This window comes from Hemitrygon akajei, chromosome 13, assembly GCF_048418815.1.
Source record: "Hemitrygon akajei chromosome 13, sHemAka1.3, whole genome shotgun sequence".
Taxonomy (NCBI): Eukaryota; Metazoa; Chordata; class Chondrichthyes; order Myliobatiformes; family Dasyatidae; genus Hemitrygon; species Hemitrygon akajei.
The window spans coordinates 31652202-31665225 of NC_133136.1; the positions used below are offsets into that span (position 1 = coordinate 31652202).

General features: G+C 38.5%; 1 protein-coding gene across 1 annotated transcript in view; it reads left to right on the plus strand.

Moving 5' to 3' along the window:
* epg5 (ectopic P-granules autophagy protein 5 homolog (C. elegans)) overlaps nucleotides 1–13024 on the plus strand; it is a 127041-nt gene that overhangs the window by 60646 nt on the left and 53371 nt on the right. The window contains exons 22-28 of the mRNA XM_073064336.1: nucleotides 186–352; nucleotides 1926–2165; nucleotides 5334–5457; nucleotides 5595–5733; nucleotides 6924–7095; nucleotides 10820–10985; nucleotides 12397–12539. Of these exons, the coding sequence (XP_072920437.1) occupies nucleotides 186–352; nucleotides 1926–2165; nucleotides 5334–5457; nucleotides 5595–5733; nucleotides 6924–7095; nucleotides 10820–10985; nucleotides 12397–12539 (1151 nt within the window). The remainder of the gene's footprint in view (nucleotides 1–185; nucleotides 353–1925; nucleotides 2166–5333; nucleotides 5458–5594; nucleotides 5734–6923; nucleotides 7096–10819; nucleotides 10986–12396; nucleotides 12540–13024) is intronic.

The window sequence follows — 13024 nt, forward strand, 5'->3', positions numbered from 1 at the left end:
TGTGCCAAATTTTGTTTGATTGTGCATTTGTGAAGCAACTTGAAATGGTTCAATGTTGTGCAAATGCATCATATTATTTTACTCAGTAATTGTCAGGTTTATTTTTGCACAGCAAGTAAGTATTTAAGAGTTGTAAGTCTTAGAACTATGCTGATATTTGAGACATGACTTCTGTTTATTTGCAGAAAGCCCAAAGCCATTTAAAGCTCCCTGTGGTGCCTTCCACACAGCGGCTTATGATCTATCGCTGGGCCCAACAAGCTTTAGTTACTCCTCCAGATCATCCACTTCTCCCACTAATTTGGCAGAAATTCTTTTTCCTGTACCTCCGTCGACCTGGACCAGAGTTTGGGTAATTCTCAGCATTTTGTACATTATTTTTGTTGGAACTTGTTGATTTTCAGATTTGTTATTCCTCATGGAATTATGCCATATTAAATATCAAATGTGTGGATTTTCATGTAGTTTTCATTTGCTTTTCATGTTCCTGATAACATTATACTTTTTGTCATTTTCCTCTTGTGTATTAGTATATCAATATTTCATATTTAAATAAAGGCTCCAAAATCCAGACTTTTCCCTTTTTCTTAATTATTACATCTTGCTATTTTTTACGTTTTTATTTTATATTAAAATTTAAAATATTTTTGAACTTTTTAAAATATGTGCAAATATCTTTGTTGTGTAAATATCATATTCCACTTCAATTTTTATTCTTTTAAAATCATTTTGATTTTATTTCTCTTTGAAAATAAATTCCGTAATTGCATCCTAGTCTTTATAGAGAGTTGTCTTCACTTCAGCCTCTGATAATGCCTTCAGTTACAATTTCTTTCAGTTTCAGATTTACCCCTTTTTGAGCTGTGAATTACAGCTCCCCTTCATCTTCACTGCAGGGGGAGAAGAACAGACAATTGTGAGGAATCAAATACAATTTTATTTTAAACCTTCAATGGTTTTTCAGTTTGTCCTTTTATCATTTCCTTCACCCCATCATTATGAAAAGGGGTAAAAAAGATTATTAGATTCATAGTCATAATAATTGTACAAAATTAAGTGAATGCAAATTGAAATGAAGCACGTCTCCAGCTTACTTTCATTAAGCAAGCATATTTTTGCAAAAGGCTTCTAATAACAAGTCAAATTCCATTCTGAAGCTCATAATGGGCCATCTCAGGGCCAATAATGGACAATTGAATTTGTAGAATAAAAGTCCAAAGTCATTAATGCCATTTTATGAAAAGGTATATTCATTGAAACCATGAATAACCTCAAACTACCTTTTCTACTCTAAACATCACTTCTTCTGTAACTCTAGATCACTTTAAATTCTCGGAATCAATCCTCGGGTTATATGTGGCTTCTTGTGAGATGCCCTTACAATACTCTAACCCTCAAGCGTAGCTTTTTTTAATCACTAAGCACTTTTGTAATCCAAAAATCACACTTGTCATAATTTGATTTACACAACTGTTCCTTTTGATTGTGCCACCATTCTGTATGCTCCATGTAGGAATGTTTGAAGTCCAACCAGTAGCAGAACTAAGATTTTTTTTCACCTTATTTGAATTTATCAACATTCTAAAAGTTGTTAGTGAATGTTTTCATAAATATCGTATCCTGTTGAGAATAATGAGATACTAAGTAATTATTTATGTTATAGTTTGTTACTTAGTTGCCATTGTTACATTGTGCAGGTCCAGATGAACAGGTTGTCTTTTAAACAAATACTGAAGTACTGACTTCCCAGTCTACACATACCGTAGTTAGTTTGAAATGTTCAGCTTGACTCTGAGGCCCTACAATGCCTTGGAATAGAAATTTTAGTCAATGTTTTCGTCAATTGTTTATGTATTCTTGCTACAGCCATCTGACTACACCACACAGAAATTAATTGTAATATTTGTTTAATTCTTCTGTTTTAGTTTGCCAGTGAGTGGCTGTATAGGAAAGCGTTATTTCCACAGTCCTTCACACTCTATTTTGCTGAAAGAAATGAGAAAACGCCTTATTGAAATCGCAGATTTTCACCATGAAGCTAGTAAAGCTGTAAGGATCTGGAAGAAAGGACAACGTACTGAAGGTACTTCACCACCAGATGAGAATATTGCACCTCACCAGCCTGAATCCATGACTTCACCAGAATTACACAAAGAATTGCTCAGGTATATTAAATCATTTTACTGCTAAGATTCTTTGAAAATTATTCTTTCACCTAAGTAGATGTTGCTGTTAAAGTCAGCTCTTACTGGCCTAACTAAATGCTTTAAAACCAGCCGGATCATAGAATAACATAGCTGTCATTTTGGAATGAGACATAGATCAGGTCTGGCAGGGCCGAAAAGAGATTAGTGAACCATGGTGTTTTAAAGCAGTCCTATATTCTTCTTGTTAGCATCTTTGACACTCACTTTTTAATTCCAAATTAATTCAGTTATTTAATTACAACAGCTGTTTGAATAAGGTTTGAACTCATTCATCTGTATCATTTACCTCTACTTCCTCAGGAGGCTAAAGAAGTTTGGCATGTCCCCATCGGCCTTTACTGATTTATTTCAATTCCATGTAGAAAGCATCCGTTCTGGATGCATTACAGCTTGGTATGGCAACTGCTCTGCACCTGACCTCAAGAAACTGCACTTGTGGATGCAGCTCAGGATATCACAAAACCAGCATCCCATCCTCTCTCTGTATTTCTCTCTACCTCTATAAAGCAGCCACCTTAATCAAAGAGCTCAACCCTACTGGTCATCCATGTAGTACATTGAACACTGTAGCACAGTGTTCAATCACTACTCTGTCCCTTCCTGTAGAAGATATAAGAACTTGCACATATATAGCACCAGACTAAAGGCAACTTCTCCTCCACTGTTATAAGACTATTGAATTGTTTCCTAGTACGATAAGATGGACTCTTGACCTCACAGTCCACCTCATTATGATCTTGTAGTTTATTACTTAACAGCATTGTACTTTCTCTGTGGCTATATGCACCTTATTCTATTACAGTTTTACCACTGTGTAGTAAATTGATGTATGTATACAATATTGCAAGACCAGTGTTTCACTGTACCACAGTACATGCAATAATAAAAAACCAATTCCAATTCGTTCAGGCCACTGGGTTGCTAGTTCACTAATTTTTTTTTGACTATATCCAAAATCTATTATTTTATAGATAATAATAAATCTATATCCAAAAGGAGGAAAAGGGAAAGCCAGAATTACAGAGCCGCAAGCTGACAGCAGTTGTTGGGGAAGAGGCTGGAGTCCATGTTTGTAAAATGTGTTTATTTTGAAAGGGAAGTAGTATTTGGCAAATTTATTAGAATTTTTTGAGAATGTAGTTGGCAAGATGGGTAATGGGAAACTGCAAAAGCCTTTTGATAAGCTACTTGAAATGAAAAGGAAATTGTGTTTTGTGTTTTTGTGTAGAAAGGGTTAAAGGACAATACAAGAGGAGAAACTAAGGGTCATTTTCAGGTTAGCGACTAGTAACTTGTGGGGTGTCACAAGGATTAGTTTTATCAATAAACCTGTGATGGAAAACAAGAACATAACAGATGTCTCACTGCCCCTCAAGATAATGCTCGATTTGCATTTGATTGAATTCAGTCAGCTCTGTTAGATAGGCCACGTCTTTCCCATGACCAACACCAGACTCCCAAGCTCAGTCACACAAAGAAATTACCAAATGACAGAAGTTAATGTTCAATAATGTTCTCAATGCCTTCTTGCAAAGTGTAGCCTCACAGGAAGGTCCCTCTATTCCTCCATGCTCCTAATGACACAACTATTCCTGATGTACACCCCATCTTTAACACATCTCCCAAAATACATCACTTTTCATACTAAGCAGGATTAAATTCCATTTGCCATTACTCTGCTCAATTTACTAGCTTGACGACATTACATTGTCCACAAATGTTCTCCTTACTTTCAACAGCACATCAATGTTCATGTTATCTGCAAACTTAGAAACATCATAGCTATACAATAAAAATGAGTTGTCTTAACCCTCTACCTGGTACTACATCATTCTTCATATGCTTCCAATCACAAAAGCAACCTCCCATCATCCCCAGCTGTTCTATTACTGCACCAACTTTGGATCCAATTCCCCAGTCTAACTTGGATCCAGTTAAAAAGGTAAATGGCAATTTGGCCTTTATTCCAAGAAGATTTGGAGTTTGGAATAGGGAAGTATTGTTACAATTATATATGGTACTGGTCAGACCACAGCTGGGGTACTACGCACAGTTTTGGCCTCTTTATTTAAAACAGATACACAAGCATTGGAGGTTGGCTAAAAGAGATGCACGAGGCCAATTTCATGGATAAGAGGTTTTTCCTCTCCTTGGCTTAGAAGAAAAGGGAATAGTTTAAATTAAACACGAAGGACTGTGAGGGTGTACAACAGGGTAAGTATCAAAATGTTTCCACTAGCAAGGGAATTTTTTTTTTTAAAAAAAGGTTACAAGGTCATGGGATCATAAACAAGAGAAAATCTGCAGATGCTGGAAATCCAAGCAACACACACAAGATGCTGAAGGAACTCAGCAGGCCAGGCAGCATCTGTGGAAAAGAGCATAGTCGACGTTTTAGGTCGCGACCCTTCTTCAGGACTCTTTGACATCTCATCTTTTTCTCTCCGAGCCTGATGAAGGGTCTCAGCCTGAAGGTATCTTATGGATAGGGGAATCAAGGGATATGGGGACAAGGTAGGAACCGGGTATTGATAGTAGATGATCAGCCATGATCTCAGAATGGCGGTGCAGGCTCGAAGGGCCGAATGGTCTACTTCTGCACCTATTGTCTATTGTCAGCTGTACTCTTTTCCACAGATGCTGCCTGGCCCGCCGAGTTCCTCAAGCCTTTAGCGTCTGTTGCAAGGTCATGGGATGTTTTATTTAAACCTAAAGTGCACGGCACCTTCTCACAGGGAGTTGTCAGCTTTTTAGGGTGTGGAAGCTAGATCACTGAGGTATGTAAAGAGGACGCAGGTAAATATTTAAAGTTTAGGTGCTATGGAGAACTGGCACAGAGGAGGTTGGGAGGCCTGGGGTTCATCACCCATGTCCGTATGGAATAGTGGGACAGTTTTGAGGGGCTGAGAGGCCTGCTCCTGCTCCTACTTTCTAATGTTCTTGTATTAAAAGCACTTGGATTTCTTGACATTGCAGATTATCTCTCTGCTGCATATGGGATGATGCTGATGCAAAACTACTGTCATGTTTACCTGCTTATTGACATCTATTGCAGTTTACAAGCGATTGATTTTTTTGTTCTAAGAGATAAGATGCTTCATGATTGCATGTGTCTTCATTTTGAAGGCTTTTCCACATTTTTACATATTGGCTGGAGGATAGCAATCTACAAAAGAATGATCTTTATCTGCCCACTCTGCCTGTACAATATGATGCACATAAATTGGCAAAAGTCATGCAAAACCAGCAGGTAAATGTTCCCTCTTACCAAATTTTAGTTTGTTGAAATTTCTAAATAATATAGAACTAAACCATAACTAATTGCATGTTGTTGCATGCTGCCTCAGAATGTTATTTTGGTCTGAGTTTGTCTTCTGTTTACTCTAGGATCTTTGGATAGAATACGTTGACAATGAGCGTGTGAAGCACGAGCTCCAGGAGACAATGAATCTCTGGATACAGCTCCACTCTGCGTCTTCTGCAACTTATGGAACATCAAGTTTTAAACACTTTGATCCACTTTCAGGCATGTTGTATATTAAAACTGTGATGGCAATTTTATGTTTTGTGCCCTGACCTATGAGAGCGAGCTTGCATATGCCTTCTTCACCTTATCTATCTGTTTGGCCTGTTTCATGGATCCATCGGCTTGAACCCCAAGGTCCCTCTATTCATCAGTATTCTTTGTTGTACCAATTATTGTATAGGTCCTGTCCTTTTTGATTTTTCAAAATGTATCTTCTTGCACTTGTCTGGATTAAATTCCATTTGACAATGCTCTGCCCAATTTTCCATTTTAATTGTAATCTGCTGTTGCCTTAGACCACATTCCTTTATCCACACGTCACCAATTTTCTTCTTGTCCATAAACCTATTAATTATACCTCCAGCATTCAAAGTAAGTTTATTATTAAAGTATATGTATGCCACCATATACAACCCTGAGATTTGTTTTCTTGCAAGCATACTTAGCAAGTCCAAGAAACATAATAAAATCAATGAAAGATCGCACCCAGCAAATACAGAAGAAAAAAAGAAATAATAAATAAATAGCAATAAATATCAGGAACGTACAGTCAATAGGTTGTGAAAACTTCAGTGATCGGCCAAGTGAAGTTGAATGGTTTATTCCTACTGGTTCAGGAGCCTGATGGGGTGATAACTGTTCCTGAACCTGGTAGTGAGGGTCCTGGAGCACCAGTCCCTGCAATACACTTCAGATCAGAAAATCGTCCTTCCAGGACTGCCCTCTTCCTCCTATCACCAGGCCAATTTTGGACCCAGTTAGCTATCTCACCTTGGATCCCATGTGCCTTAACTTTCTGGGCCAGTCTACCTTGCAGGATCTTGTCAGATATAACGTCCACACAGACTACATCTACGTCTCTTCTTTCATCAATCTTCATAAAATTTCCTCAAAAAAAACATTGAATAGACGAAGCAGTCTAAATATGAACAATATGATGCTAGATTTCTACATTGCCCTTTTAGAAAGGAAATCATCAAATTTCCAAAATTAGGTGAAAATATGGAAAAATAGATATCCTCAAGCCTACTTTTTAATGAATGAGACAGTGCCATGATGCATAAAATACAAATACATAAAATTTAAAAGCCAGTAATTCCCGAGCCATTCAAACAGTTATTACAAATGAATGCTTTAGATTTATCATCCAATACCAGTGATAACAATGGGAATTGTTTTTTCTATTTTAGCTAAAGGTCGAATCTTTAATTATCTGAAAACCCACAGCTCCCTTGTATCTGCTGTGCCCTTGCAGCGTATGAAAGCCCCTGTTCCGGATGTTGTCAGCAATAATTTGTCAGACAAAAAAGTGGCAATCGAACATGTTCAGCAATATCTAAACACCTTGCAACAGCAAGCAAAGTAAGTCACCAGCAATAACGTTTTCCTTATTTGTTCACCTTCATTGCCAGAGCGATTGAACTTAAGAGCAGGGAAGTTATGCTACAACAGTACGGTGTTCTGGTGAGACTGCATCTGGAGTACTGTGTGCAGTTATTGATCTCCTTACTGGAGGAAGGATATACTAGCTTTGGAGGTGGTGCAGAAGAGGTTCACCAGGTTGGTTCCAAAGATTCGGGGAGTGAATTTAGGACAGAGATGAGGAGGAACTGCTTTTCCCAAAGAGTGATGAATCTGTGGAATTCTCTGCTAATGAAGCAATAGAGGCTACCTCAGTAAATCTATTTAAGACAAGATTTTTGCATAGTAGAGAAATTAAGGGTTATGGGGAAAAGGCAGGTAGGTGGAGATGAGTCCATGGCCAGATCAGCCATGATCTTATTGAATGGTAGAACAGGTTCATTGGGCCAGATGGCTGACTCCTGCTCCTCTTTGTTGTGTTCTTATGTTTAATCGTATGGCCTCTGACTTACTTTATCCGTGTGATCGATCTCCTTTCCCCAATAAACTGTTGAACACCCTAGTTATTTCCCTAGTGACATATTAAGTGACATTATTAATATTTCTCTTCAAGTACTGTACCATCCCCCAATTCTTTAAATTTGCTTTCATCAGTCTTTATCTCAAGAAACCAGCCCTTGATGCATTTTCAACTTACAATTTTGTTCCAAAGTACTAAAACTTTGGTGACCAAATTGGTATCCACCTCTCTTGAAAATCCTTGTCCAACTACCTCCACTCAGATTTTTGTCCTTACCCTAAATAATAAAGGAGCTCTGATCAAAATCACAAATGATTTTTAAAAAATTATTATGAGTACCACCGAGACTGTGTGGGGGAATGGGAAATCTACAATCTGTGTCCCCTTGAGAGTTCTATATCCGTGACCATCTATATCTAGAGCTAATTATAAATGACAGAATACAGCATAAAGGAACATATCTATAATAAATCAGTCATGATGGAATGGCTCATCATTCCATGATTGAGCACGGGCTCAATGGGTTAAATAGTCTAAAATTCAGTTCCTTTGTCTAATGGTGTAAATCTGACTAAATTGTTTTCTGAGAATGCTTTCTAACAGCTGGAGCATTTTCTTATTCATGCACACAAATTACAATTAGTTTTCTAATACAAAACAATATGTTAGTAATTGCATAAGTCACATTAGCATGTGATTTTGACATCAATTTGTTGTTTGGATCTCATAAATTTTAAGGTAGTTAATTATGAATACGCTGCATCGGTGGTTCTCAATGTCGGCCATATGGCCCCTGGGAGCCATGCCGGATTTCATTGGGGCCACAGGAGTTTCTGAAAAGGCCATGATAAGTTTACTGTTTTAATGAAATATTGCTAAAATATATTAATAAAAAAGAAATAGATGTATGTAATTTAATTGGAACCCTGAATGAAATGAATGGGAATATAAGCAGGTCAGAGAACAAATGGTTGCTACTAAATTTGGCATTCTACCTGTCAGATATACTTGAAAAAACTAAATTTATTAGACACATTATAAGGAAAAACTGCAATCTCATATCATGCAAAGAGGCTATTACCACTTTCCTTGGAAAACTCAAACTTTTCAGTAGCAATATTGGACGTCGCAAGTTCACTGGCCACTCTTAAAAATATTGGGTGGTGATCCATTTGGGGTGAACATGATGATGTTGACACCACATTGCAAGAATGTCTTACTGAGCTGCAGAGTAATTTAACAGCTCAAGCAAAATTCAAATGCAGCAACCAAAATTTCTGGATAAAGTATAGTTATTTGTAGTTGGATTTCCCCCCTCTTATCTCATTGAATGTGGTTTTCGTCAAGCTCTTCACCCGTTATCAAAAGCTTGTAACTGCCTTGACGTTGTGAAAATAGGTGATCTTCAATTATCTTTAACCAAGTTGCCACCAGATATTCAAAAACTTGCTAGTTTGCATCAGTGCAGGGATCCCACTACATACCCAAAGCTATAATCCAGAACTGGCTTGCCCACAGAAGCAAAGAGTAGTTGTAGATGGGTCATATTCTGCATGGAGGTCGGTCACCAGTGGTGTGCCTCCGGGTTCTGGGACCCCTTCTCTTTGTGATTTTTATAAATGACCTGGATGAGGAAGTGGAGGGATGGGTTAGTAAATTTGCTGATGACACCAAGGTTGGTGGTGTTGTGGATACTGTGGAGGGCTGTCAGAGGTTACAGCGGACCATCTATAGGATGCAAAACTGAGCTGAGAAGTGACCGATGGAGTTCAACCCAGATAAGTGTGAGGTGGTTCATTTGGTAGGTCAAATCTGATGGCAGGATATAATATTAATGGTAAGACTCTTGGCAGTGTGGAGGATCAGAGGAATCTTGGGGTCCGAGTCCACAGGACACTCAAAGCTGCTACGCAGGATGACTCTATGATTAAGAATGCATACAATGCAATGGCCTTCATCAATCATGGGATTGAGTTTAGGAGTCAAGAGGTAATGTTGCAGCTATGTAGGACCCTGGTGAGACCTCACTTGGAGTACTGTGCCCAGTTCTGGTCACCTCACTACAGGAAGGATGTGGAAACCGTAGAAAGGGTGCAGAGGAGATTTACAAGAATGTTGCCTGGATTGGGGAGCATGCCTTATGAGAATAGGTTGAGTGAATTTGGCCTTTTCTCCTTGGAGTGATGGAGATGAGAGGTGACCTGATAGAGGTGTATAAGATGAGAGGCATTGATCGTGTGGATAGTCAGAGGCTTTTTCCCAGGGCTGAAGTGGCTAGCACGAGAGGATACAGTTTTAAGGTGCTTGAAAGTAGGTACAGAGGTAAGTTTTTTACGCAGAGAGTGGTGAGTGCGTGGAATGGGCTGCCAACAACGGAGGTGGAGGCAGATATGATGGGGTCTTTTAAGAGACTTCTGGATAGGTACATGGAGCTTAGAAAAATAAAGGACTATGGGCACCTCTAGGTAATTTCTAAGTGTAACTCTCACTTTCCATAGCAGCTTAAAGTAGCGGGTGATAGCCCCAGGCCCGGCCAAACTTAAGAAATTTTGTTTGGGTGGATGCTGCGAGATGTGTCCCCTGTTACAAATCAGTACCCCGAATTAACACAATATGCCATTAAACAATTAAAATTTATAACTCTCACTTTGACCTTATGGTTAGTAGAGAAACAAAATGAAAAAAGGCCGAACCTTATTAAACAGTCTGTGCAAAGTTGGAGCTCACTCATAGTCCAAATGTTTAGCATTGACCTCCTCCGAATGTCGCTGCCTTTCGGGCCCTTGCTCCAAGTCCACCCCGTCCAGCGGTCTACCAAATCTCTCCATTCGCGTCATCTCTCTTCCTCTCTCTCCCTCTCGGCAAAAGCCCGCAAAATCATCTGCTTCCAGATTCACAAGACAGGGCAACAAAATCCTGATTGGCTAACATGCATCCACAGTCCTGTTATCTCCAGCCATAACCCAAACATTGCTGCTACAGAGTAACCGTTACTTCAGCAGTGAACATTAGAGAAGCCATTTCATTAGCCTTAGCAGTGAAACATTACAGAGAAGCCATAACAGTGCTTTACATAAGGTAAGGACATGTTCGGCATAGCTTAGTAGGCCAAAGAGCCTGTATTGTGCTGTAAGTTTTCTGTGTTTCTGTTTGTAAAACTAATATCATAAATTGTGGAGACAGTGAACTGATCTTATTTCTCAGAATTGCTGCCCAGTGGGAGTCCCAGCAAGCAGCACTGAACAGCGAGGTTTTGGAAGCATTACCTAAATTATACAGCAATCGGGAGGAGCAAGTTACAATGAAATTGGAGTGCCGGGGTAGCTCTTCTGACCGTGCTTGCCAAGGAGCAACAAATATGTCTGTGAAGGTTGGTAATTGTTTACCCATCTGTCTGCTGTATAGCTAAAACAGTCAACATTAAAAATCAATTATTCCTGAAAGAATTAATTGCCTAAGATGTGTGCGATACACTCAGTAGCTACTTGTTTATGTTCACTGAAGCATATAGTGAAATGTGTCATTTGCATTATCAACCAACGCTTGTGTTATCCACAAGTGTCACTACACATTCTGGTGCCAACATAGCATGCCCACAATCCTCGACAGAACATACCAAGCAACAAACAACAGAAAAACAAGCCTCATTCCTCCCTCCCTCCCACCCATGCATGCACACAGTCCTCTAACTCCAATGTAAGCCATCTTCTTCAGCCTCCAGTGGAATCGTGGTTTTGTAGTAAGGTATTTGACTATCTTCTATGTTCTATGACCGTTGTGTTTTAATGCTGCATGTTAAAACATCATTAAAACATCGTAGTCACAGTAGTGTAGCAGTTAGCATGGTGCTCAATCCCAGCATCCTCTGTTAGGAGTTAGTACATCCTCCCTGTGGAATGTGAAGGTTTTACAAATGCTCCAGGTGCTCCGGTTTCCTTCCACCGTGCAGAGGTGTACCAGGTAGGTTAATTGGTCATTGTAAATTGTCCCGTGTTTGATTGGGTTTGTCGGGGGTTGCTAGGCAGCATCGCTCAGACCAAAAGGGCCTATTCCTCGCTGTATCTCTAGAGAATAAAAATAAATGATAAATGTCACCAAAGCACTTCCCCTATAAAAGGAGAAATTGGAATTCCTTTCAAAGTACAACCTCTGATAACCTAGTGCTTCCTCAGTGCTGTCACGTGTCAGCCTAGGTTCTGGACTGTAGTATCTGGAAGAAGATTTGAACTCTGAATCAATTGACTCAGATAGGAGTGGTAGCACTGGTAACAATTATTTCATCGGTCTTCATTTGGAGGAATCTTGTATATACCATCAGTGATCCCAGCAAGAAGGTAAACACCATGTCAGATTAACTTCTGATTTGTGGATAATAAAATATAAAATGAATAAAATATAATTTATTAATGAATGCAGTAAAGATGCAGTGACTATTAGAGAATTAACATTTGTTATCAATAATTATTTGCGTAATAAATTCTATAATCAATAAGGCAAGCAAATGAGGTTGAAAGGAGTTGAGAGGTAAAACCATAGGATTACATGAATTAAATTAGTGGTAGCTTACAAGGGTCATGAACACAGACATACTATAGATCACTTGGGCCAACTGGACTGAGTTCACTGCTGTAAATTCTTTGATTAGTATAATAGCATATTAATGGCAATATTTACACTTAATTACCTAATTATACTGATATGTAAAAATTAGTTAATACAAGATTTTAAGCAAGCTATCTTGAAAAATAAAATGCATCATTTAATTTTTGTTCAAATTTTAGTGTAAGAAGTTGTACAAGGATAATGCTGTGAACCAACAGCTTGAAGCTTTGGTCAGAGACATTAGCCAGTTGCAAACCTATGTCGCCCAACCTCCTCCTCAAAATATCGCAGAAGCTGCTGTATATGTGGAAAACTTCATAACGTAAGTAGTGTTTCCAGAAGTTAATGTGTATAATCTTTGCTTCACAAAGGTGTGTTCTGTACATTTGCAACAATTATTTTATTTAATGGTTTCTGTACACAGTTTTTAAAATTAATCTGTCGTTAAGTATGGTAATTATTAGTCATTTTTACTTCAGTTCTAGTTCCCATAGATTTTAATTTCTTGATTTTTTTTCAAAAGGTTAGCTACCTTCTCTTTAAATACTCTCAATGATCAAATCTCCACAGCTCTCCACAGTTTATTTACGTTTTGTATCACAGTAAGTATTTGAATGTATGGCTGTAAGTGGTCAGCATCTCTATCATCCTTGAATTATCAGTAAGAAACTTCACAAACGCAAGAGTACCTGCTTCTGCCACCGTCACACATGGTGTGTTTCAGAATGTAACTGTCCTCTGGGTATTAAAAAAAATCCTCAGATTCTCTCCAACCCTCTTTTTCCTCACCTAAAAACTATGCCATCC